This window comes from Vulpes lagopus, chromosome X, assembly GCF_018345385.1.
Source record: "Vulpes lagopus strain Blue_001 chromosome X, ASM1834538v1, whole genome shotgun sequence".
Classification (NCBI taxonomy): domain Eukaryota; kingdom Metazoa; phylum Chordata; class Mammalia; order Carnivora; family Canidae; genus Vulpes; species Vulpes lagopus.
This window is the reverse complement of record NC_054848.1, coordinates 100,655,881-100,681,798: the sequence shown is the minus strand read 5'-3', so window position 1 is coordinate 100,681,798 and position 25,918 is coordinate 100,655,881. Positions and strand designations below refer to the sequence as shown.

At 35.8% G+C, this 25,918-nt stretch overlaps 1 protein-coding gene across 6 annotated transcripts in view; it reads left to right on the top strand.

Annotated features, from left to right (window-relative positions):
* The window catches only part of SMARCA1 (SWI/SNF related, matrix associated, actin dependent regulator of chromatin, subfamily a, member 1), a 73,243-nt gene that overhangs the window by 6,398 nt on the left and 40,927 nt on the right, over positions 1-25,918 (top strand). For 4 of the 6 annotated variants that reach the window (XM_041741754.1, XM_041741758.1, XM_041741757.1 and 1 more), the window contains exons 3-14: positions 2,444-2,610; positions 2,921-3,021; positions 3,123-3,223; positions 6,331-6,510; positions 10,251-10,406; positions 11,733-11,864; positions 12,825-12,893; positions 18,361-18,470; positions 20,281-20,507; positions 21,442-21,563; positions 24,158-24,193; positions 25,125-25,277. In XM_041741754.1, the coding sequence (XP_041597688.1) occupies positions 2,444-2,610; positions 2,921-3,021; positions 3,123-3,223; positions 6,331-6,510; positions 10,251-10,406; positions 11,733-11,864; positions 12,825-12,893; positions 18,361-18,470; positions 20,281-20,507; positions 21,442-21,563; positions 24,158-24,193; positions 25,125-25,277 (1,554 nt within the window). The remainder of the gene's footprint in view (positions 1-2,443; positions 2,611-2,920; positions 3,022-3,122; positions 3,224-6,330; positions 6,511-10,250; positions 10,407-11,732; positions 11,865-12,824; positions 12,894-18,360; positions 18,471-20,280; positions 20,508-21,441; positions 21,564-24,157; positions 24,194-25,124; positions 25,278-25,918) is intronic. The other 2 variants (XM_041741759.1, XM_041741755.1) reach the window with 1 other exon arrangement.

The following is a 25,918-nucleotide window of genomic DNA, read 5'->3' as shown; positions in this document are numbered from 1 at the left end:
AAGATGTTTTATGCTATAGATACTGTATCCACTAAGTGAAAGTATCAGTGGCAACATCAGTATGGCTGAAAGAAAGCAGGTTACAAAGTAAGACTGATATTTTTTTTTCTCCTTCTCTTCTTGCTTTGGATATATTAATGAATGTTACATATTGTGAAATGTAGCATAGTAATACATTTTCTGGAGGAAAGGACATTTGCCCAGTACATGGAAATATTACATATTTAAGCAGTATAATCTCAGTTATGCCCAGCTACTGCTTTGTCATATATTTAATTTAATTTTTATTCACCAAAGTTCATATCTTAGCTTTCATTTTAACTAGACTTCTATGCCTTGGGATCTTTCAAAACTAGTGAATTTGGTTAACTCAAAAGAGAAATTAACAGGTATTTGGAACTGATCTTTTTTGTTGAGGGGTTGTTTTTGCAGGAACATTATAAAAATAAGTAGAGGGGATCCCTGGGTGGCGCAGCGGTTTGGCGCCTGCCTTTGGCCCGGGGCGCGATCCTGGAGACCCGGGATCGAATCCCACGTCGGGCTCCCGGTGCATGGAGCCTGCTTCTCCCTCTGCCTATGTCTCTGCTTCTCTCTCTCTCACTGTGTGCCTATCATAAATAAATAAAATTAAAAAAAAAAATGTTTAAAAAAAAATAAGTAGAGATGAAGGATATTTTTTAGTTGTTCATAGTTATTTTACCAAACTCCCTGCCTAAATGTCTAAGGTCACATCTAACGTAGACAGTTAATGTTTTAACAACTCTAAAAACAACATTCCAGTGAGGATAACATAAAATGGAAAGGTTTTGGCCTCCTTCCAGCTTCTTGTCTGAATATATTTGTCTAATTCTTGTGTTTATGTTAATGAACCCTTGTACATTTCTGGTGTTATTAATTATGCATCCTTCATTAGCAATCAAATATTCTCTACCCTGTGGTCAGAAAGTGATTGGGAATTAAAAAATCATTTTCATTTTTTTAAATCTAAAATGATGTATATATCTTTTGACCTTCTAAGGTTTTATAGTGAAGTTTTATTTTATTATTATGGTACAAGTTATATGCCCTTTTACAATTTATTGAGAAATTATTATATGTGCTGCTGAAGTGAGCAGAATTGAGAAATTATAATACATACCGATTTTTAGTAGTTAATATATATTAATTATTTTATTTATGTGTGTGTGTGTATGTTTTTCCCCCAAATCCTGCTTGCTTTAGAGACAGACTTTTTATATTATTAGCATAAGGTGCAGTTTTCCAGGGGCACCTGGGTGGCTCAGTCAGTTAAGCATCTGACTTTGGCTGACATCATGATCTTGGGGCCCAGGGAACAAGCCCCATATTGGGCTCTTTGCTTGGCAGGGATTATGCAAGTCCCTCTGCCCCTCTCCCCACTCTTGTGTTCTCTTTCTCTCTCAAATAAGTAAAATCTTTTTAGAACGTGCAATTTGGGATGCCTGGGTGACTCAGTGGTTGAGCATCTGCCTTTGGCTCAGGGCATGATCCCGGGGTCCCAGATTGAGTCCCGCATCAGGCTCCTTGCAGGGAGCCTGTTTCTCCCTCTGCCTGTGTCTCTATCTCTGTGTGTCTCCCATGAATAAAAATCTTTAAAAAAATAAAAAAGTGCAATTTTCCAGATCATTGTAATTGAAGAGAGAAATATTTATTACATTATTGTACCATGCATTGACAATATTTATAGACAAGATGACACTGTATTCTAAGGTGTTAATTGTATCTAGATGCAACTTGAAAATTCTAAGAGTTCAGTTAATGGTGTATGTATATCATAGCTAATAATTTATATTTCTGTATTTAGGATATATAGTATGTTATGATGCTTTATTTTGTTCACTTGGGAGAAGAAAATCATTACATTTTACTTATTTATTTAAAGATTTATTTATTTATTCACAAGAGACCACAGAGAGAGGCAGAAACACAGGCAAAGGGAGAAGCAGGCTCTTCGCAGGAGCCTGATGCGGCGGGACTTGATCCCGGATCCTGGGATCACGACCTGAGCCGAAAGCAACCATCTAACCCGCTGAGCCATCCAGGCATCTCCAAAATCATTATGTTTTAGAAAGAGTTTTTGCTTTTTGACCCTGACTCTATAAGCAGGGTACTTCTTGTTGGGGCATTTACTACTGTTAGATCACTTGGCTTCTATTCAGATTATCTGAAAATGCCATTTTTGAATTCTGCTGTTTAGTAGCTATGGGAATTTGGACAAGTTAGTTACTCTCCATATTTTACTTTTATCATCTGTAAAATGTAGATAATATTAGTACCTACCTCATAAGTTTATTAAGACCATTAAATGAGTTAATATGTTGAAAGTGTTGAGAAAATAGTACTAAGTAAGGGCAATATAAGTATTTGTTAAATAACTTTGAGTAAAAAAGAAAATCATCATTTTTTCTTTTGTTTTGTATGTTAGAAAGCAGACCGAGCAAAGAGATTTGAATTTTTATTAAAGCAGACAGAACTTTTTGCACATTTTATTCAACCTTCAGCACAGAAATCTCCAACCTCTCCTCTGAACATGAAGTTGGGACGTCCTCGAATAAAGAAAGATGACAAGCAAAGCTTAATTTCTGCTGGAGAGTATGTTGGCATCTCTACTTTATTCCCTCTCTTTTTTCCCTACCTTCCTTCTGTCCCCACTTCTCCTTCTCCTCTCATTCCCTCTTTGCTTACTGAGTGTAATTTTGTATTAAAAAATGGGGTTATTGTCAATGTAAATAAGTTTTGGAGGCAACAATTTTTTCTCACTAGGAATCAGTAAAAATGCAGGCTGGTTCTACCAACTTCTAAGCAAGACCTTAGATAACTCATTTTTTTCATGACAGATATACTGACTTAATTGATAGCTTAGTATTTGAGTTGAATATAAAGATATTTCTTTTCAATTCAGCTACCGCCACAGGCGCACAGAACAAGAAGAAGATGAAGAGCTCCTCTCAGAGAGTCGGAAAACATCTAACGTCTGTGTTAGATTCGAGGTATCACCTTCATGTAAGTATCTCATCGCGTTGGTGTTTTTTTTCAATTAGGTTTTAGAAAAATATTCTTGATTGTATTAACAAAAGTATGAAACGTCTTGATCTCTTTTTCAGATGTGAAAGGAGGACCACTGAGAGATTATCAGATTCGAGGGCTGAACTGGTTGATCTCTCTGTATGAAAATGGAGTAAATGGTATCTTGGCAGATGAAATGGTAAGGAGTTGATAGCTGAAAACACAATCTTAGTAATGATTTTTATGTAAATTTGAAATACCTGAGCTGTATTGCCTCCTTAAGGCTTAGAGTCTAATTGCTTTATTTAGTTAGAATATAAAGGGCATTTGTAAACTCTAGAACTGTTTCTTTAAATAACCTTGAGAACATATACTTTCACAGGCTACAAAATTCTTAATTCTTTTTTTTTTTTTTTTTTTTTTTTTAAATTCTTAATTCTTAGTGTGAATTGCTTATAGGTTTAAAAAACCTCCCTGTAATTTTGATTTTGTTTGCACTTTCGCTTCCAGGAAACTCAGAGCCAGAATTAATGCCAAAATGGAGCCACTGTGGAATGTAATGGCAGGCCCATTGTGTCTTTTGTGCCTTTTTCTATTCTATATCTTCTAATCTGTTCTTGGCCCTTCTTTTTTTTTTAATTTTTTTATTTATTTATGATAGTCACACACAGAGAGAGAGAGAGAGAGAGAGAGAGAGAGAGACAGAGACACAGGCAGAGGGAGAAGCAGGCTCCATGCACCGGGAGCCCGATGTGGGATTCGATCCCGGGTCTCCAGGATCGTGCCCTGGGCCAAAGACAGGCGCTAAACCACTGCGCCACCCAGGGATCCCCTGGCCCTTCTTTATTTCTATTTTACCATTAATTTATCTTCCATGTTTTCATTGTAGGCTACCTGAAACATATTTTCTTTGTAGGTGACCTGAAATCCTTTTGGTAGTAAAGTGGGGGTATATAAAGCAAATACTAAATGTGTGAATGAATAAATTGAACAATAAATGATGAAAGCATGAATCAATGAATGTAAGAACCTCAATGTGTGAGCAGTCAGAAAGTGCATAGATAGAATAATGAAAAAAAAGTAAAGAGCAATGTTGAGTCCTGATGTAGCAGAGTGCCAGATAGGGCCTGAGAAGTAAGCTAAGGAATGATGGGCATATAAATAAAATGACCAAAGAAAGAAAGTAAGGCTATTTAAGATGCTAATTCCACCAGATCAGGGAGTATATGAAGGCTTAGATTGGTATTTTAAGACCAAATGAATAAGATAGGATTTAAGAGGGGGCAGTTCTAGATCTTTATGACCCAGCGATATTCATATTTATGTGACTCTGGAGCCATATATGCTATCACTCTTACCCAGAAGAGCCACATGACTATTTATGTTCTATAACATGTAGTGTAGTAGTTGGTCCCATAGATGCTGGGCAACCGTTAGCTGTGTGGCAGGAGGTCCTTTAAATCAAGGGTCTGTAGCTCCTTATATTTAGCATTCTGGGCTGGAGACTACAGTTAACTCAGAGGGGGAGGAGCTTGGTTAATTGGGTAACAGAAAGACCAGGAGGATTATTGGCCCCAAGCTCCTCTTGGTTGCAGCCTGTCTAAATATGAAGGATTTAAAGATCCTTCATATTGAATTTATGCTGACACCAGATACTTTTTAATTATTAAAAAAGGGAAAGATACTTTAAGGAGTGTAGAAAATCTGGAAAAAAGTCAAGGAAAAATTGAAAATAAATTGTAATTATGCTACCTAGAAATAACCATAGTTGACATTTTGGTATATTTCATTTTAGTATTTTAACTCCAGTTGTATTTATTTTACATAGTTGAGATCATATTGTACATATAAGATGGTATTCTGATTTCTTCACATTCATACTTATTTTCTACATAATTCAAATATTTATAAAATAATTACTGTGTAATAATTAATCTGGGGGAATTACCATAATTCATTTCCTCCCTTATTGCAGGTCATTTGGGTTGATGTGTAGTGTATATATAGTACATATTGTGTGTATTTAGCATATATGGGTTGCTATATGTGTGTATTTGGTACATAATAATACTGTTTTGAGAACACTTGTAATTTAGTTTTTCTGCACCTTTCCAGTTATTTTCATAGGATTCCTAAAAATGGAATTACTTAAGAAATTTTAAGTATTTTAATTTTTTTTAAAAGATTTTATTTAAAAAAATTTTATTTATTCATGAGAGACAGAGAGAGAGAGAGAGAGAGAGAGAGAGAGAGAGAGAGCAAAGACACAGGCAGAGGGAGAAGCAGGCTCCATGCAGGGACCCCGATGTGGGACTCGATCCCGATCCCGGGGCTCCAGGATCACACCCTGGGCTGAAGGCGGCGCTAAACCACTGAGCCACCAGGGCTGCCCTATTTTAAGGTTTGGTGCATCTCCTTAAATGAAATATTAGACAGGATAAACCCTATAAAATAGTTTAAACCTAGGTTTATCAAAGCAAATATATAGCTTGCATAGAGATAAAGCCAGAAACTCTTTTAAAAACCACACAGTATAGGATATCCCTCCCTTTCTTGTTGGTTAGGTGGCAAGTTCATGGTGTTCAGTATGTTATTTTTTAAAAAGTTCACCAGACCAGTTGATCTCTAAGGCCCTTTCTGGCTGCAGAGTTCTTTTATGTTCTGGTTCTTTTATGGTTCTGTAGGTCTTCAAGGGTGTGAGATGCAAGTACAGAGAGCCACAAGTCCCTTGAGATGCATAGTCTGAATATTTCATGCCTGGGCTGTAATAATGTTGGGGACAGTGGGAAATAAAGATCAGTGTCTGAGCAGGCTGGTAAAGGGAATGAGTGTGAAACACATACATACAAAAATACTAATTTTGCCGCTAGAAGAAATGATAAAGTAGACTGCTTGTTCCTTTAAGAGGAGCAACATGGGCAGCCTGGGTGGCTCAGTGGTTTAGCACTGCCTTCAGCCCAGGGCCTGATCCTGGAGACCTGGGATTGAGTCCCAGGTCGGGCTCCCTGCATGGAGCCTGCTTCTTCCTCTGCCTGTGTCTCTGCCTGTCTCTTTGTCTCTCATGAATAAGTAAATAAAATCTTAAAGAAAAAAGGAGGAGCAACAAAGCAGCTTTCTACTTGCAAGTTCCTGGTTTCTTTTTGTGCACACAGTAAGTATGAATTGGAATTCACTAAAAAAAAAAAAAACAAAGATCTTTAAATTTTTCCCTACATAGTTGGCAAATGTCTTTTGTAATGTTACCACTAACAAAATGTTTCATTAAATAAACATTTATGGATTTTTTTCTTTGTAATGGTAATGCAGGGTCTTGGTAAGACTTTACAAACGATTGCTTTGCTTGGTTACCTGAAACATTACCGAAACATTCCTGGACCTCACATGGTTTTAGTTCCAAAGTCTACTTTATACAACTGGATGAATGAATTTAAGCGATGGGTCCCATCTCTCCGTGTTATTTGTTTCGTTGGAGACAAGGATGCGAGAGTAAGTAATAGGTTTAAAGAGGCCATCAAGAACAACATAATTTATAGGGTTAAGTTGCATACTATTACCTTAAAAGGCATTGAAGTTGACTGCTACTAGTAAATAACTCCATGTTAGGCTCTGTTTTAAGTGCCTTTTATATATTAATTAATTCTCACAACACTTCTGTGAAGTAGATATGTTACTTATTAATAACAGACAATCTGTTACTATGCTTATCTGCATTTAATTTCAACTAGGTCATTAACCTCAGTATTTTTGAGTTGCATTTTAAATCATGTTTTATAAAAAAGTCTTTATTGACAGTATATCTTTTCCATGACACTATCAGTTGTGCTGTTTGACACCAAAAATATGTAAATTTGCATGACTTAATATTTTTGTTTAAATTTTTTACTTTGGACTTTGACTTGGTATACGTGCACACACACATGAATGGAACCTTTTCTATTACTATGGAGAGCCTTCTGTTTTGTGTTTATGCATAGACACAGCTTTCAGTTTTGGTCTTTGAATAAAAAAATACATATCTGCATACATTCTTAGATATTAGAAGCTCTGGGCTCTTGCTTAAATTAGCCATTTGTCAATCTAGTAGGCTACAGTTATTTAGGACTGTAGAATTAATCTAAAAGAAATAAATTATGCAAAAATATAAAAATGAATAATCAGCTTAGAAAGCATATTATTAAACTTTGCCTTTATTTTGCCTCCAGAGGACATAGTTTAGAGTAAAGATTTATTCTATTTTACATATTTAGATAGGTTATCAAAAGATATCCTCAAAAGAATGGTAGCATAATGAATTATGTAATTTTATTCTTATCATTTTGCTTGAAGAAAAATTACATAAACTTATTTAAATTTAACTTATAAATAATTTAAATGTTGAAATACTGAACTCATAAATTTAGAATTACAGACTTGATTCTTCCATATGCCTGGTATTTCCCAGTGGCAAATTAGTCATTTAGAACTCTTTCTTACCACTGTTCTTTTCTTTATTTTAAGGTTTTATTTATTTATTTATTTATTAGAAGGAGAGAGAGAGAGAGAGTGCATTTGCAGTGGGGATGGGCAGAGAGGGACAAGCAGACTTCCCACTAAGCAGGGAGCCGGACAAGGGTCTCTATCCCAGGACCCAGGGATCATGACCTGAGCCACGAAGGCAGTAGACGCTGAATGGACTGAGCCACCCAGGCACCCCTCACTGCTGTTCTTTAATATAATACCACTCTTTATAAAACTGCATTTCTAAAGTATTGATTTTTGGCTGAAATTATTTCTTGAAGATCGTAAGCAGAGAAGAAATATGTATGCTTGCATTTTCTTTTGTCTCAGTAAAACTGTCAGTGGTTTTCCACTATATTATATGGAATCCAAGGATTTCATGAAGTATATCTGGGAGTTTTAAAGAAAGAGTAGATATATTTAATTTGTGACAACCTTATCTCTACCCCATGGAAGTTGGGATTCTACTGGTGGCTTCAGAACTGTTTTAATCTTGGGGCACCTGGGTGGCTCAGTCATTAAGCGTCTGCCTTCAGCTCAGGTCATGATCTCAGGATGCTGGGATCAAGCCTTGTGTCGGGCTCCCTGCTCAGCTGGGATCCTGCTTCTCCCTCTGCCTGCTGCTCCCCTCTGCTTGTGTGTGTGCACGCACTCTCTCTCTGTCAAATAAATAAGATCTTTAAGAAAAAATTTTTAAATCTTGAAAACCAATCTTCAAAGTCCGTGTTTTTCATATTGCCAGTCATTGATACTGGGAATTCATGTTGGTGGTGATTATAATTTTTTAAAACATTGAGATAAAGTAGAATGGAAAATAGAGTGTTTCACACATGGTGGGGATATGTATTACTCCTTTTTTTAAAGGATTGCAATCTAAACTATAATTTTACTGTGAGCCAGGGGCAATAGAATTTGCAAACTGGTAATTATTAGTAATATGAGTAATGTACTATATTCAACACTTAATTGACTTGATTGATGTCAGTATGTATAGAGAAAATCCAGATCATTACTCCTAGACGGATTTAAACCTTGGTATCATATGGGATATATTGGGTCTTTATGGTTTCCTGGCCTTTTGTAAACATTTTATGAGGTCAATGTGTTATTTAAGAATTTGATATAGATTATAACAGATACTTGTTTGAGTTGGGAAATTCTCAGTAATAGTCTGGATCCAGTTTGATGCTAATGTAGTCCTGGAGTATATAGAAATGTGAATCCCAAGTAAGGTTTTTTAGTTGTCTTTTTTAAAGTAAGCTCTGCACCCAACATGGGATTTGATTTCATGACTCTGAGATCAAGAGTTGCATGCTCTATGCATGCTCTACTGACTGAGCCAGCCAGATGCCCCACCAAACTTGATTTTTTGACCCCTTCTTTTTCCACTCCACAGGCATCAAAGATCTTGGACATGGGAATGGGAGATCTGTTTCTAGATTTGCTATTGACTCTGTGATGTTGAGTGACTTTTGAAGGGCCTTAATTTTGTCAACTATAAAGTGAGAGCTTTTGGATTATGTGATATTCAATATTCTGTTACACAAATTTCAAAGTAGGGCTAATTTTAATTGAAAAATGTGCATATGTTTCATGAAACTGCAGGAGAAATCATTAAACTTAGTGTTTCATAAAATCAAAGATAGGGTGTTTGTGAGACCAAATGGGGTCTGGCACCCTGGTTCTCTTTATGTTGCCTCTAGTTCCCTAATGTTTTAATTAACTTTTTAAATATGACCACTTTCCAGAGTGCCACTGAAATCTCTACAAAGGCCTTTTTTCTGTCTTCTATTTTAGTTCAGGCAATTCTTTTATACATATGGGCACTTGGTAAATATTTGTTGAATGAGTAACTGTGTTTGGTCCATAACTGAGAATTTATTAAATAATGAGTTTGCAGCTAACAATTACTTTGTTTATGCATTGTAATTTTAGATTTACAGTACTCATCAGAACCTTCTTAATATAGATTTGGCTGCTCCCTGTAACTTCTGTGGTTTTATTTTGACCTGTAAACCTAAAATTCAGTTTGTTCAAATTAAAAATGCTCTCAGTAAGCTTGGCAAGTATGTTGGCCACTGCCTGTGAAGATTTAAAAATAGTTCTAAATAGTCTCACTGTTTTAAATAGCCTCCTGTACTAGATAGAGCAAGTCCCCTTTATCAAATCATATTTGTAGCTTCACATTAACATCAGGAAGTTCACAAAAACATTAATGGGCTTTTCATGACCCCTTAACAAAATATGTGACTCATTCCTACTAGAAAGGGAAGGAATATATTAAGAGATCCCAAAAGGTTGTAATCATTCATGTATAATGAGTTCTTTTCATTTGGTAAAACTGTGTTTGTAATAGTTGGTAATGCTTGGATCTTGGTAAGAATATAGTTTTCAGAAAGTAGTTATCTCACCTATGTCTTTTTGGATCATTTGTCTTATGAAGAGAGCCTAGTAATATAGTCATCTTCTGGTGATAAGAACTTCGGTTTATTGGATATACTGTATGTGTTTAAGGGAAGCCTTTGCTTCTCTTTTGTTGATGAATATATTAACATGTCATTCAGATAATTGCTCACAAATGTGTCTTTGGGCCTTGGTTTTCCTATCTTTGAAATGGATGAGACTAAATGATTCCCAGGTCTCTTAGAATTATTGATACTCTCTTGATGTTTTAATTCTGTGACCATCTTGTTAGTGTATTCTAATATAAGGAACTTATTTTGCATTAGGCTGCTTTTATTCGTGATGAAATGATGCCAGGAGAATGGGATGTTTGTGTTACTTCTTATGAGATGGTAATTAAAGAAAAATCTGTATTTAAAAAGTTTCATTGGCGATACCTAGTCATTGATGAGGCTCACAGAATAAAGAATGAAAAATCCAAGGTAAGCCAATTTTCAATGTCATTGTTTTCTTTTAACTACCATGTCTGTTTACCTTTGTGTATTCAAGATGAAAAAGGTTTAGAAGGTTGTGATTTTATTCACAGAATGTGAATGAAAATTAGTTCTAAAAATGGTTTTAGGGGGATGCCTGGGTGGCTCAGCAGTTAAAGCATCTGCCTTCTGCTCAGGGCATGATCCTGGGGTCCTGGGATTGAGTCCCACATCAGGCTCCCTGCATGGAGCCTGCTTCTCCCTCTGCCTGTGTCTCTGCCTCTCTCTCTGTGTCTCTCATGAATAAATAAAATCTTTAAAAAATGGTTTTAAAGTTTAAATTGTTGAATATGAGACAAATGAAAATTGAGCACAGTTTTTAATATAAAGAAAATTAGGTGTTCATTTGCTCTACCTGTTGCAGCCTAACTCTGTTATGCTATAGTATTTAAATATTTTGGTAATATTTAATATACAAAAGTCATTTGCATTGATTTGTCTTTTATTGAGGAGCCTGCCAGCTTATGTGTGTTCATAAGGATTAGAAAAAATCATTTCCTGGAATTATCTGACTTGTGTGAATTAGAGTGTGGTATTAACTTTGAAAAATATCAATATTTCTTGCCATTCAACTCCATCAACAGTAGGAAGAGCATCAGTTATTATGATGAACCTCCCTTTGGATCACTGGGCTACTTTGGGAGAAACAGGGACAGAACTGGAGCAAAACCACCAGGTTGATCATACTAATTTCAGTTTGAAACCAGTACCCAATAAAAAAAGACGCATGTGAGAGAATAATTATTTAAGAGTATTATAAAAACATGCATTTTTATTCACAAAGGTTACCGTTCTTTTATCCTTTTGTGCTTTAATTTTTATAGTCTTATATTTAGAAAGTTAATACAAGATAGGAAAAATGGGTGCAACTCTCATGCTTAGAAATTGTCACCAGGCCAAGTTAGAACTTGGCTAGGTATGTAGATGAACATGATTAGCAGGGAGAAAGAGATATTAGTATGTACAGTGATTAGCCTGGATTCCATGGAGTTCTGACTGTTTTTGTGGAGCCAAAATGGAGAAAATAAGTTTTTTGAAGTGAGGGAGGAGTCTCCGGTATGATTATAATTTGCATTCTTGTAAGCATAGAAATGCCTAGAAGATTTTATTTAGTTGTGATTCACTGTGGCAATATCACCTGAGCTAGGATATTTTTCTATTGAAAAATAATTTTCAAGTTTTATTTTACTCAAAACATGTATTGGTTGGATAAAGAGCTGAATTTTGAGCATTCTGATGAATAAAGCAATGTTAACATAACTATTATTTTTCCAGCTTTCAGAGATTGTTCGTGAATTCAAGTCAACTAACCGCTTACTCCTAACTGGAACACCTTTGCAGAATAACCTGCATGAACTCTGGGCATTACTCAACTTCTTATTGCCTGATGTCTTTAATTCTGCAGATGTAAGTTTAAGTCTTATGTTTTAAATGTAATTTTCTTATGTTCACAGACATCTGTTTTCAAAGCATAGAATGTAGTTTGAAATTTATAATTCTTTTTCATTTGTAATTCTTTGTGCATTTTGGTTTTCTCAGAAAAAAGTTCTTAAGTGCACAGTTTTCAAATGGGGATATTTAGAGAAATAATGATTCTTTTCTTTGAGATTATTCTGCCTGTTAAACTTTGCGAATATTGCATTGCTGTCAAAAACTTACGATATGAGATTAGACTGAGTTCACGATTGTAAATTCAAAATTTTCTTCTAATTAAATTGGAAGGGCTTTCTACATACTAGTATGGCAGGTGTAGTCTTTAAAATGGTGTTTGATTATTATAGTCATTAATATTTGGTAAGTACTAAAGACCTCATGATGTGTGATTCGAAAAACAACTTATTTTGTGAATGTATGATTTACATTGTTTTTATCATTAACACAAGGTTATGCTAGTGCAGCAAACTGAATTGAATGATTTAAGGACATTGGAGCTTGATTTTTCTCATTCCTGAAATTAATTGATAATAAAAAGTACCAAGTTCAACTATCCATTGGTTTGTATACCTTATCTTGCTTTTGCTTATTTTTATTATTTAGAATTTTCATTATCATTATGTACCTTCAATTTTATATTCTTACTCCTACTCTACCTCTTAACTGGATGTAATGCTACTATGGTATGAGGAAGCCTAATAAAAGTCTTTTAAGGAAACACTGCTGGTGGAGTTCAAATTTTAACTCCTCTGGTATTTTAGCTATTTTGAAAAGTAAATAATATTGACCATCACAGTGAACACATTTTTGAAAGTGCTTTTAAAATGAATTACTGCTGTATCATTGGATAAGAATTTATACGACATAGTTTATTAAAAAAAAAAAAAAGCCAACCACCTGTGTGCTTACTGCAGAATTTTCACCCCTCTACAGGACTTTGACTCTTGGTTTGACACTAAAAATTGTCTTGGTGATCAAAAACTTGTGGAAAGACTTCACGCAGTAAGTAATAGACAAGAAAATTTAATAATTAAATACATACTGAACCAGAAAACAAAATGCCATAGAATCTGTTTGAACTTGTTGGTTTTACCTCTTGGCTCAGTGATACTGCTTCTCCCTCCCAGTCTTTGTAGCAGCCCCTTTGGGAAATAACTCAACTCTGTTCTCAGCCTGTCTAGGGAATAGCGTTTTTGCTTTGGCTCTCCTGCATGGATAGTGTGGTCCTCTCCAGTAGAAGCTGTTCATACTCCCATACCCCACAGGTCCTTAAGATGGCATCAGGATTTTCTAGTTCCCTAGTGCCATTTCTAAGCCACTATTTCTCCACCCTCATGTATACAGTATAGAACTCTTTCTTTTAAGGTGAAGTTATCTTGCAGGTTCATCTTCCACCCATTCTCTTCTCTGTTATCCACTCATCACCAGGTAACTCCCTCACATTCATTAAATACCAGTTTTCCATTCTTTGATAACAACTCCTTATACCTTTTTTTCTTAGCTCTTTCACTTATGTTACTCCTCTACTTATTCTGTTACCTTACAGAGATCTCCAGTCTTTGGATCCCTGATTTTTCTCATCCATCACTTCATTTCTGTTGTTACTTTTTTCTTTAAAAAAAGACTTTATTTTTAAGTAATCTCTACACTCCACATGGGTTCAACTCATAACCCTATTATCAAGAGTGTGTAGGCTCTACTGACAGAGCCAGCCAGGTGCCCCTGTTGTTACTTTTTTCTGTGTCAAACAATAAGCCCATTTTTTGGTCACTTAAGCCACCTTTTTATTTTTTATTTTTTTTAAAGATTTTATTTATTTATTCATGAGAGAGAGAGAGAGAGAGAGAGAGAGGCAGAGACACAGGCAGAGGGAGAACTAGGCTACATGCAGGGAGCCCAATGTGGGACTTGATCCCAGGACTCCAGGATCATGCCCTGGGCCAAAGGCAGGCACTAAACCCACTGAGCCACCCAGGGATCCCCCTTAAAACCACCTTTTGCCAATACTTCAAACTCTTTCTTTCTTGTCCATCTGCCATTTCTGCCCTAGAAGCCCTAAACTGGAATAGTATAACTGACTCTGTCTTTGGGTTTGAACTCTGCTTCTACCACTTATTTTCAGAGTGACTTACTCTGTATTGGGGCTGTTCAATAGTGATAAAGAAGATTATACAACTGTTTAAATTGGAAAAACTCCAATTTCATGTTCTGTAACATAAGCTGAGATTTGATGATGTCAGTAGTCCTTCAACATGGCCTTGTATAGCATTCCTTTCCATTTCCTATAACAGCTATTTCAGACTTTCACTAATCTCCCTAAGACTTCCATTCCAGATACTGCCTGACCTCCTCCTTTCTCAGCAAGTAACATCATTATTTTCTCAAAGAGAACAGAGAAGTTGTTAGATAGGAACTCCTTCAAGGACATCCAGCTTCTAAGGATATCTGGATCTGTGTTACAGATGTTTTTTCTCTGAAATGAATGGAAGAGACTTAGCCTCTGGTCAGTGGCTAAGTCTTCCAACATGAACCCTGGATCTCATCTCTCCCTGTTTCCTTATGGATCTTTCTCCATAATTTATCCTTTATATTGACTGAATTTTCTAGCTCTCACTCTGTATTGGCTCTTTTTCCTAACATGGAAACATGCTCAAGTATCTTCCTTCTTAAAATCCAAACCCACACCCCTTATGCACCCACCCTCACACATAAACAAAATAATACTCTCTCAACACTGTATAACTGTAGCTGTGATTCTGATTTCTTCCCATGATAGCTAAGTTTCTTGAATAAGTGGTTCATTTTCTCCATCTCTACTACCTAATCTCCTGTTTACTCTTGAATCCATTGACCACTGGCTTCCATCCATTTTACACAACTGAAACTTACCCTGTAAGGTCTTCATTTTCCACTTGCTGAATTCAAGGTACACCTTTTGCTCAGTATTTTGGCTTCTCTGTACTGCTTAGTATTCCTAACCACTCCTGCATGAAACCCTTTCCTACCTGGTTTCTGGGGGTACAGAATGGATTTTCTCTTACTTTTTTGGCCACTCCTTATCAGTCCCTTTTATGGTCTTTTCTTTCTCAGTCTGTTCCTGAAAGTTTAGTATTTTGTAGGGCTTTGTCTTTGACTTTCTTTTTTATATGTGCTCTCTTTGGGGACCCGCTCGTGTGGTTTCAGCTACCTCTTATCTACTTATAACTCCCAAATTTATCTTTCTAGATTTCTCACCCAGTTCCTGCATATCCCACTGCCTTCTGAGTCTTTCTGTATAAATGTCTCACAGGTAGTTGAAACTCTTAAGAATCTGTCTTAGACAATTTTTTAAAGATTTTATTTATTCATGAGAGACAGGGAGAGGCAGAGACACAGGCAAAGGGAAAAGCAGGCTCCATGCAGGTAGCCCGACGTGGGATTTGATCCCTGGTCTCCAGGATCATGCCCTGGGCTGAAGGCGGCGGTAAACTGCTGAGCCACCCAGGCTGCCCTGTCTTAGACAATTTTAAGAGGCTCAAACCAGAGGCCAGAAGTTGTCTTTTACTCTTTCCTTTTCCTTAACTCCCATAAATCTCTAATAGTAATAGCTGTTGTTTACTAGTGTCTGCTGTGGTTAAGCTCTACACAAGTACTACCATAAATTTTCACAGCAGCTTTGGAAATAGGTATCATTATCCTTATTTTAAAATGCTTGTCTTGTACATATACCATAATTTTCTTTGATGAATGGATGAGGAAACAGGCTCAGAAAAGCTAAGGAACTGGTCCAGGCTTACAATAGCTGATCAGAGGCCGAGGTGATTGTAGAATCAGCTTGATCTGGGTTTGAATTTGGCTTCTACCACTTACTAGCAAAATAACTTCAGTTAAGTTAATAAAATTGAAGGCCAACTGGGTGGCTTGGTTGGTTGGGCATCTGGCTCTTTGTTTCAGCTCAGATTTCATATTTCAGGGTTGTGAGATGGAGCCCCGAGTTGGGCTCTGTGCTCAGATAGAATCTACTTGGGATTCTCTATTTCCCTTTCTCTGTTCCTCCCCCTGCTCTCTCTCTCCCCGCCCCCTCAAATAAATAAATAAGTGTGGTAACTGAGGGCTACCTGGGTGGCTCAGTTAGTTGGGCATCTGGCTCTTGGTTTCAGCTCAGGTCATGATCTCAGGGTTGTAAGATCAAGCCACTAAGTGCCAAGTGTGATGGATGGACTCCATGCTGACACAGAGTCCACTTGAGATTCTATGCCTCTCCCTCTGCCTGTGCTATTTCTCTCTAAAATGAATAAAATCTTTTTATTTTTTTTATTTTTATTTTTTTTAAATTTTCATTTATTTATGATAGTCACACACACACACAGAGAGAGAGAGAGAGAGAGGCAGAGACACAGGCAGAGGGAGAAGCAGGCTCCATGCACCGGGAGCCCGACGTGGGATTCGATCCTGGGTCTCCAGGATCGCGCCCTGGGCCAAAGGCAAGCGCCAAACCGCTGCGCCACCCAGGGATCCCTTTTTTTTTTTTTTAATTTTCATTGAATAAAATCTTTTTAAAAAAGAAATTAAAATAATCACATTTCCCTTAAAGATTTATTGTAACGATTTTTAAAAGAGATTTTATTTATTTATTCATGAGAGACACACAGACACAGAGAGGCAGAGACATAGGCAGAAGGAGAAGTAGGCTCCCCTTAGGAAGACCGATGTGGGGCTCAAACCCGGGACCCCAGGATCACAACTCGAGCCAAAGGCAGATGCTTAACCACTGAGCTACTCAGGTGCGCCTATTGTAAGGATTTGGTACTCTTTGTTGTAAAGTTCATGGTGCACTGTCTGGCACATTACGGGTACTCTATAGATGATGATAGCACTATTATTTCTTTGTGATAGAATCTGTCTTGCAGGTATACACTGATTATTTCAATTTTTTTCTCCCTTTGTCCATATATTCCTTAACATTGAACCATTTTCTCTTCATTCATATATTTAACTGTTTGGAAATGGCCTGCGTTTTTATCTCACTTATAGAGAGTCCCTGATCCATACTGTGAATTAAGATTTTATCTAAGATTTAAAAATCTTGTTGTTTTTGGGACGCCTGGCTGGCTCAGTGATTGAGCATCTGCCTTTGGCTCAGGGTGTGATCCCAGAGTCAGGGGATTGAGTCCCACATTGGGTTTCCTACATGGATCCTGCTTCTCCCTCTGCCTGTGTCTCTGCCTCCCTCTGTGTGTGTGTGTGTGTGTGTGTGTGTGTGTCTCATTAAAAAATAAATAAAATCTTTAAAAAAAAATCTTGTTGTTTCACTTACTGTAATACCTTCTAGGTCCATTCATGTTGTCACAAATGGGAAAATCTCATCCTTTTATGACTGAGTAACATTCCATCGTGTGTCTCTGTGTGTGTATGAGAGAGAGAGAGAGGGAGAAAGAGAGTATAGACCACATCTTCATTATCCATTCATTTATCAATGGACACCTAAGTGTTGCTTCTGTAACTTGGTTATTGTAAATAATGCTGCAAGAAACATAGGGGTGCATGTATCTTTTCATAATAGTGTTTTCATTTTCTGTGGGTAAATACCCAGTAGCAGAATTAGTGGATCATGTGGCATTTCTATTTTTATTTTTTTGAGGAACTTCCATACTGTTTTCCACAGTGGCTACATCAACTTCTATTCCTGCCAACGTTGTATGAAGGTTCCTTTTCCTCCATATCCTTGCCAACACTTGATATTTCTTGTCTTTTTGGTACTGGCCATTCTGATAGGTGTGAGGTGATGTCTTATTGTAGTTTTGATTTGCATTTCCCTGATGATGAATGATATTGAGCATCTTTTCATATGTTTGTTGGTCATTTGTATGTCTTTTCTGAAAAAATGCCTATTTATCACCATCAAAATTTATTCGTATACAGAATAAAAAAACAAATGTATGAAAGCAGCTTTTTTAAAAATAAAAGATTGGGGCAGCCCAGGTGGCTCAGCGGTTTAGTGCCAGCTTCAGCCCAGGGCCTGCGTGGTCCTGGAGACCCAGGATCGAGTCCCACATCAGACTCCCTGCATGGAGCCTGCTTCTCCCTCTGCCTGTGTCTCTGTGCCCCTCTCTCACTGTGTCTTTTATGAATAAATAAATAAAATCTTTAAAAAAATAAAAATAAAAGATTGTTTCATGCTTCTTCAAAAGTCTGTGATCTTGTTGTCGTATTTTTTAATGTATTTTGTGCCATCAAATAATGAATATCTAATTTAGGTCCCCTATTCTGATTTTTTTTTTTTTAGTGTATGTGTTGCTGAAGTGAGCACTATTCTGATTTTTTAATGGGCCATTACTTCGTTTTTACTGAGAAAGTTGGCAACTGGCATTGGTAGTGTTTTTCAGGTTATGCATTGGGAAGTAAATTTCACATTAGGGTGTTGCCAGTGAAAGATTTGGTTTATAATATTAAATATTTTATAAACTTTTATAAAACTATCACTTTTTAGGTTTTAAAACCATTTTTGTTACGTCGTATAAAAACTGATGTAGAGAAGAGTCTGCCTCCTAAAAAGGAAATAAAGATTTACTTGGGACTGAGCAAAATGCAACGAGAATGGTGAGCTATTTATTTAGAATAAATAAATTTATTAGAATATTATTGGAATATATTTACATATAAAGATTTATTAAAATTTAGCTTTGTAGTTGTTCAGTTATGCCCTTATTTTTTCAGTTATGCCTTTATATTATAATTTACATTTTATGTTTAAATGGCAAGTTAGTTCAAATGCTTTAATATAAAATTGATGAATATTTTTGTAGCCTTTGGGAAAGAACATGGGCCTTGAGTCTATAGATCTGTATTTGAATCCCATGCTTTGCATCTTAGCAGCTATTTAGCTTGGGTAAATTATATAACCTCAGTTTCCCTTCTGTAAAATGGGGATAATAGTATTTAGCTTATGAGTTGATGTCAGGGTTAAAGAGGCTAATGTCACTTGCATATTTGTTATTCTTGCTTTTTCATCAGTGAAAATAGTAATAACAGTAATAAGTAATAATAAGATGGATGAGAATAGTGATTGTGAATATTAAATAAAAGCTGAATTGGTTTGATAAAGACAAGCAAAGCAGGAAATTGACGAGAAGTCCCAAGGTATCATAAATTGGACATACTTAATGTAATCATGCTGCTTAGAGAAGCAAAATGTTGTGGGGCATCATTTTGCCCACAAGTGGTTCAGTAGGTTAGGCATCTGACTCCATCTCAGCTTAGGTTTTGATCTCAGGGTCATGAGTTCTAGCTCTGTGTTGAGCCCACTTAAAAGAAAAAGCAAAATGTTGCTTATAAAGTAAATAAAGTTAGATGACTAATAATATATAATGACTTCTCTACTACTGAAATCAGTATAGGGTAGTGGTGAAGAGTACATTTCTCTAGATTGAAACATAAGATCAAATTCTGACTTTGTCCCTTTTTGTGGCCCTGAGTAGGTTGTTTTCAATTCTCTTAGCCGCGTGAATTTCCATTTGTAAAGTGGGAGTGATTCTAGTACATACGTCAGAATTTTTGTGAAGATTTAACAAGATGATTTATATAAAGCCTTTCACATGATACCTGGCACTTTCACTCGATACAAGCTGGCTGTTATAATTACATATTAATTACTGTTCAAGTGGATACATAGGTCTATATTCACCTGGTAAAGGTCAACAAAAGATAATGAATGTTTACAGATCAGAAAAAAATGCCTTAGGAAGATTAGGTATAAGAAATCATGATTGTTTTTAGCTCAAACAAGTAAAAGTTGGATGCCAGCTTTCAGCAAATATTGTAGTTATTGAATAATTATAATAGTTATCTGGATAGTTATCAGCTGATGGCAATTTGTAGCAATGGCTAAAGCAGGAGGAAACATGTTTGGAGGCAGCATAAAGTTAAAATCTTCAAAAGTTTCTTGTTTTTGCTGATCATATTTAGTCTCAAAATTGAGTTTGTTGTTTATCTTTAAATAGGACTCTATGCTGGTCACCAAAGGGATGTTGCTTGATGGCATTAAACTCTTTTTTTTCGGTAGTTTTTTAAGTTTTTGTTATTACAAACAGTGCTGTGATGAACACTATTCCACATATATTGCTATCCACAATGGACAAAATTGCAGATGTAGAATATTCACATTTTAAAACTTCTCTATCTTGTCAGATTGTCCTTCAGAAAGAGTGTACTAACATATCCATATCAGTTTATAAGATCCTTCTATTTCATCACATATTCACCGAAACTGAGTATTTTTTATTTTTTTCTTTTCAAAATTTTATTTAAATTCTAATTAATTAGCATATAGTGTAATACTGGTTTCAGGAGTAGAGTTTACTGATTCATCGATTACATATAATAAATGACTAATTATAGTTAAAAATTTTAGGTATACAAAAATCCTGATGAAAGATATTGATGTGTTAAACTCGGCTGGCAAGATGGACAAGATGCGACTCTTAAACATTCTGATGCAGCTTCGAAAGTGTTGTAATCATCCTTACTTGTTTGATGGTGCTGAACCTGGTCCACCTTATACCACTGATGAGCACGTTGTCAGCAACAGTGGTAAAATGGTAGTTCTTGATAAACTATTGGCCAAACTCAAAGAACAGGGTGAGTTACAAATCTATACATTAACATAAAATGACTTTATTTAAGTGACTTGTGTATGAATAACATTTTGCATCTTTGCTCACCATTCATTCATTCACTCATTCAGCAAACACTTTTGAGTACTTCTTATTTGCCAGGAATTGTTCTATTGGCTGGGGGTATACAAAGATGCATAAGACAACAGTCTTTGCCTTGGACAAACAGTATAGTGAAGAGGGATAGTTGCAGTTCATTTTGATAAGTGCTATGATATGTTGAGAAATTGGGAGTTGGGGAAATCTTCACAAAGGTGACATTTGAAGTGAGTGCTGGAGAATGTCTAGAAGTAAATCATGGGAAAAAGGAGAGGGAAGCATTTTACAATGAAACAGAAGTGTGAAGAATGGGAATGGAGAGCTTATAGTATTTGGGTTAGAGTGGCAATTGATGAATCTGGAAAGTTGAATGGGGCCAGATTATGAAAGGCCTTTTACACACGCTTAAAGGAGTTTGGACTATTTGGAAGGCAGGGAGGGAGGTGTGTCATAGAAGATTTTGCTGTGTCAGCTGACACAATTAGACTTGTGCATTTGGAGGAGAACCTTTGAAGTGGTATGGGGGTTCTACTGAGGATGAGAAATGAGAAACAGGACACTAGTTGGGAGACTATTGCGGTGGTCTAGTGAAAGGTTGTAGGGACCCATCATTCATCCTTAGGACTGAGTAAAGGCAGACTTTAAATCTTCTCAATATGTATGGAGGGTTTCGAAGTTCTTAAATATGTATAATTCGCAGTGCGTAATTCTGTATAGCATTCCTTGAAAGTGTAGGTGTGTGGGTTTCATGAAGGGTTCATGTACTGTATATTAACATGTGATGTTTACTTATATTTTTGTAACTTTCAAATTAGTTTTACACAAGTTGAATAACTTGCTTTTTGGGGGAAATGTTTTAGGTTCAAGGGTTCTCATTTTTAGCCAGATGACTCGCTTGCTGGACATTTTGGAGGATTATTGTATGTGGCGTGGTTATGAGTATTGTCGATTGGATGGACAAACCCCACATGAAGAAAGAGAGGTGAGGAAAATAAAACAAAACTTCAAAAATCAGAGTTCAGTTAAGCCATGTTTTTCATCATTAGGTAGTTTTGAACTTTGGCCTTTTTTAAAAGCTTGTTGCATAAATTCCTCACTAACACCTCTCTGTCTGTCTGAGATCTTCAGTTTGGCTTGTATTACAGTGACTCCTTACAAAGCGTCCTTTTCAAGGTCTTCAAAGACATCCTCACTTATCTAAAGGATACTTTACCATTACACACTTACCTCCTCTAACCACTGGTCTCTCTGGCCTTCTGAATACTGTTTCTCATCCTATTCTTTAATCTCTGATTCTGCCATTTTCTTTTCTTGATTTACTTCCTACAGTAGACCCTCGCCATTTGTGGAGTTTAACAGTTGAGATATTTCCAGTTTATGAGCAATCCTAAAGACTCATGAAACATAGTAATTGCTAAAGGGAATAATCTCCATGTTAGATTATTATAAAACTGAAATTGGACAACATAGGTGTAGGTGCTTATGCATTTGGATCTTAGAATACTAAAAGGTTGGTGTATGGGAATGAGTTACTTAGCTAGTGAGGAAGCTTACCTAGCACCCAGTGTCTTTCTCAAATTTAGGAATTCTTACAGATCTTTAGATTAGCCCTCATGAATGTCATGGGTCTAATGTATTTTAAGCCATTTAAATACTTTTTTTGAGGGGAGGGCTTTGCCAATTTATCTTCTCTTTTCTGTGATCATCAAGGCTCTGTCTTTGGTTGCTCTTAAGTCTTTTCTCATGCTCTGGGCAGAGATTGTGATTTCATGGTATAGTGGAAAATGCATTGAACTTGGTTTCAGGAGACCTAAATTTTAGCACCAACTCCACCATTTTGTAGTGTATGCAAGCTGTTTAATTCTCTGAGCCTCAGTATCTTTAACTGTATTATTGGCGTAATATTAATACCTAGGATTCTTTTTTTCTGACAATGTTGTGAGGATCCTTGGATATAATAGATATGAATGCAGTTTTTAAGCTGTGCAGTGCAGAATATATTACATGTCATGAAATTACACACAGGCCACAAAGACTCTTAGTCCATGTTCCTGTCCATCCATAGATTCTGTGAGTGCTCTGTCCCTTGTGTGCTTCCTTATTGAAGCTTGGCTGTAGCATAGGATAGGGTCCATAGCAGGCACACAGGCCCTTTTCATATTAATGGTTTACCTGCCACCCATTGCAGGGAAACCTTTTTGATAACGTTTACAAATATGAGGATGTTTCAAAGTTTACACTGACCTCTGCTCTATAATAGTTGACCTTTTCTGAAATGGTAATTTGAAGCTTTATTGGGCTTTTGCTGATTTATTCCTCAGAATGGGTTTCTTCAAATCCACATTAAGCATAAACCATATAGTGCTATTCAAAATGACCCTTTTCCCTGGAATGAAGATGATACTGAGGCAGAAAAGTAGCTGCTTTCTGACCTAAGATAGCCAATTTGCATTTCTTAGTGATCTCCCTGATTATGAACAGTGTGGACTTTACCTAATTATACCCAAATTATTCTGGTTTCTTAAAATTTCAAGTAATTTCTCCCTTCAGAGGCTTTGAATTACATGTTGACTTTAGATACAACAAAGTCAGAGCTGTTCTGTTCTTTTGTTTTTGTTTTTGTTTTTTTTGGCAATGTTCCACTTTCCCATTATACAGTTTGTCCACATAATAATTTCATTTATTTTCCTAGTAAGAAGGGAAAGCCACATTTGATTCTTTATTCTAATTATTTGCCGGCTGTTAATAAAGAATTCTTTTTCCGTAGTTCTCAGATTTGCCATTTCTTCATTCCTACAGCTAAATTCAGCTAGCTGGTCTCTGGTCATCCTCTGACTCAGTTCCTATAACCTTTACTTAATTGGCCTTCTTACTTTTATAGGGAAAGGATCTAACATTTGTTAAGCAAGTACTCTAGGCTAAGCGATGTATAGTTCCAACAGAGTTCTTTTAGCAGCCCAGTAAAGTATAATTTACTGGTATAATTCTCTCCACTTGAAACTGTCTCAGAGAGGTTAAATGCTTGCTTAGAAACACATATGTAACAAATGGTAATGATTCACACCAGGTTTTTGCTATTTCCTCTACGCCAAATTGCCTCTCACTACACCATGCTGCTTTCTATACTGCCCCCTCTACATGCTATATGGACCGCAGTAGTGAGTGTCCCTTTCTCTACTGCAACTTTTGATCATGCCATTCCATTAATTAAAAATATAACTTCCTGTATTTTCTGATTATAAAAGTCATATATGATTGCTGAAGGAAATTTACAAAATAAAAGTATTTCTGGCCAGTATCTTTTTGTATATATAATTTATATAAGTAATTGATATTATATTATATATAAAGTTTGGTAACATTTTTACTCAGCATTATGTTGTAGTTTCCTATATCAGTAATTCATTGTAAAAATAATTTAAGTATAATATTACATCCAGTGGAAGTACTATAAATAATTTATCTCCCAATTGTTGATCATTTAAGGTTATTTCCAGTTTTTCACTATTATAAACAATGCTAAAGCAAAAGTCCTTATACATAAATCTTTGTGCACATTTCTGATTATTTCCTTAGGATAAATTCCTAGAAGTGGAATTACTGGGTCAAAGGGTATGAACATTTTTAAGACTCTTGATGCATATTGCCAAATTGCTTTCCAGAAAGGTTGTACCAATTTCCATTCCCTGCAGCAATGTATGAGAGTGCCCGTCTCACCGCCCCCTCGTCAACATTGAGTATTATCATTTTATTAATCTTCAAAAAATGGTATTATGTTTTAATTTGCATTTATTTGATTACTAGTGAGGTTGAACATTATTTTTGTATTTATTAGCCATTCATATTTGTTCTGTGAATTGTCTGTTCTTTTTCTCTTTTTTTTTGGCTCATTTTCTATTGGGGTCTTAGTGTTTCTTTCTAATTAATTTGTATGAGATCTTTATATAGGAGGGATATTAACATCCCATTAATTTTTAAGACTCTTTACTAAATATCCCTGGATTACCTTACCAAATTTCCTCATTACTTCCCTGTTTGCTCCTTGTCACCATATGGAAATAAATCTACTCAACCTCTCCTTTATCCATTGCTCTCATTCACATTACTGAACTTTTTTCTCTCTTGGTCTTCCACACTATACCTTCTTTGTTACTCCTATCTAAACTAATGGGAATGAAGTTGAGATAGCTGACATTTTACCTCCTAGATATTTTTCAGCTCTCACTCAAAACATTTTCACCATTGTTGCTTTAAATGATTTAAACGATTTATTGCTTGCCTAGTTAAATTTGTGTATGTGATTGTTCTGAGTTTGTCTCTTTTGATGTAAGCTTCTAAAGACTAGGAACTTCATGTAATATATTTTCTACAGCAATTCACACAGTACATTATATAGGTATATGCTTAAGTATTTTTGAGATGGAAGAATATCATAAAGTGGGCTTTTGACTATGCATGTTAAAAATACTTATTTCTTAAGGACTCTGGTAATATAGTTTTATTTTTCTCTCTTTTTTCCATCTTCTGTGTCATTTAAAAAAAGGAAGCAATAGAGGCCTTTAATGCTCCTAATAGTAGCAAATTCATCTTTATGCTGAGTACCAGAGCTGGAGGTCTTGGAATTAACCTGGCAAGTGCTGATGTGGTTATACTATATGATTCAGACTGGAATCCACAGGTTGATCTACAAGCTATGGTTAGTAATCTTTAATGATGTCAGAAATTTATCTTAGCTAGGAATACTGTTGTTATTTATGCAGTACAGATGTAATTTGTGAAAAAAGGGCAACAACAACTTTTGGGAGGTTTTCTAAATATTATAATAGATTACCTTGGTAAACAAAGATACTGTGCTAATTGCAAAAACAGAAAAAACAAAAACAAACACACACACCCCAATCCTATTCCTGAATATTGAAGAAGACATATAATATGTCTTAATGAGAAAGGTTAAAAAGTTAATCTGTTGATATTAATTTTTCTGAACAACTAAATATATTAAGATCCTTAGCACTAAAATTGGGGGAGGTATGTTTTCGACTTTTGTAATAAGACATTTGGGGTGAGGAGGTAAAAAGGTAACAAAGGAATATATTCTAGGAAAACGTTTGATACCTAAGGACACATCGGAAACTATCCTACTGTTTAAAAAAAAGAATTCAAGGAGCCATTTCTTTTACCTGTCATGATGTTGTCATTTACTGAGTTATTGCTACAACTTCTGGCAGTATGACTCACATTTTAAGATAATGTAGTCTCAGAAGTACAAATATGCAAAATAGCTATGCACTCAAAATCCTAGTAAATTACGGGATAATTTGCTATATTTGGAAGCAA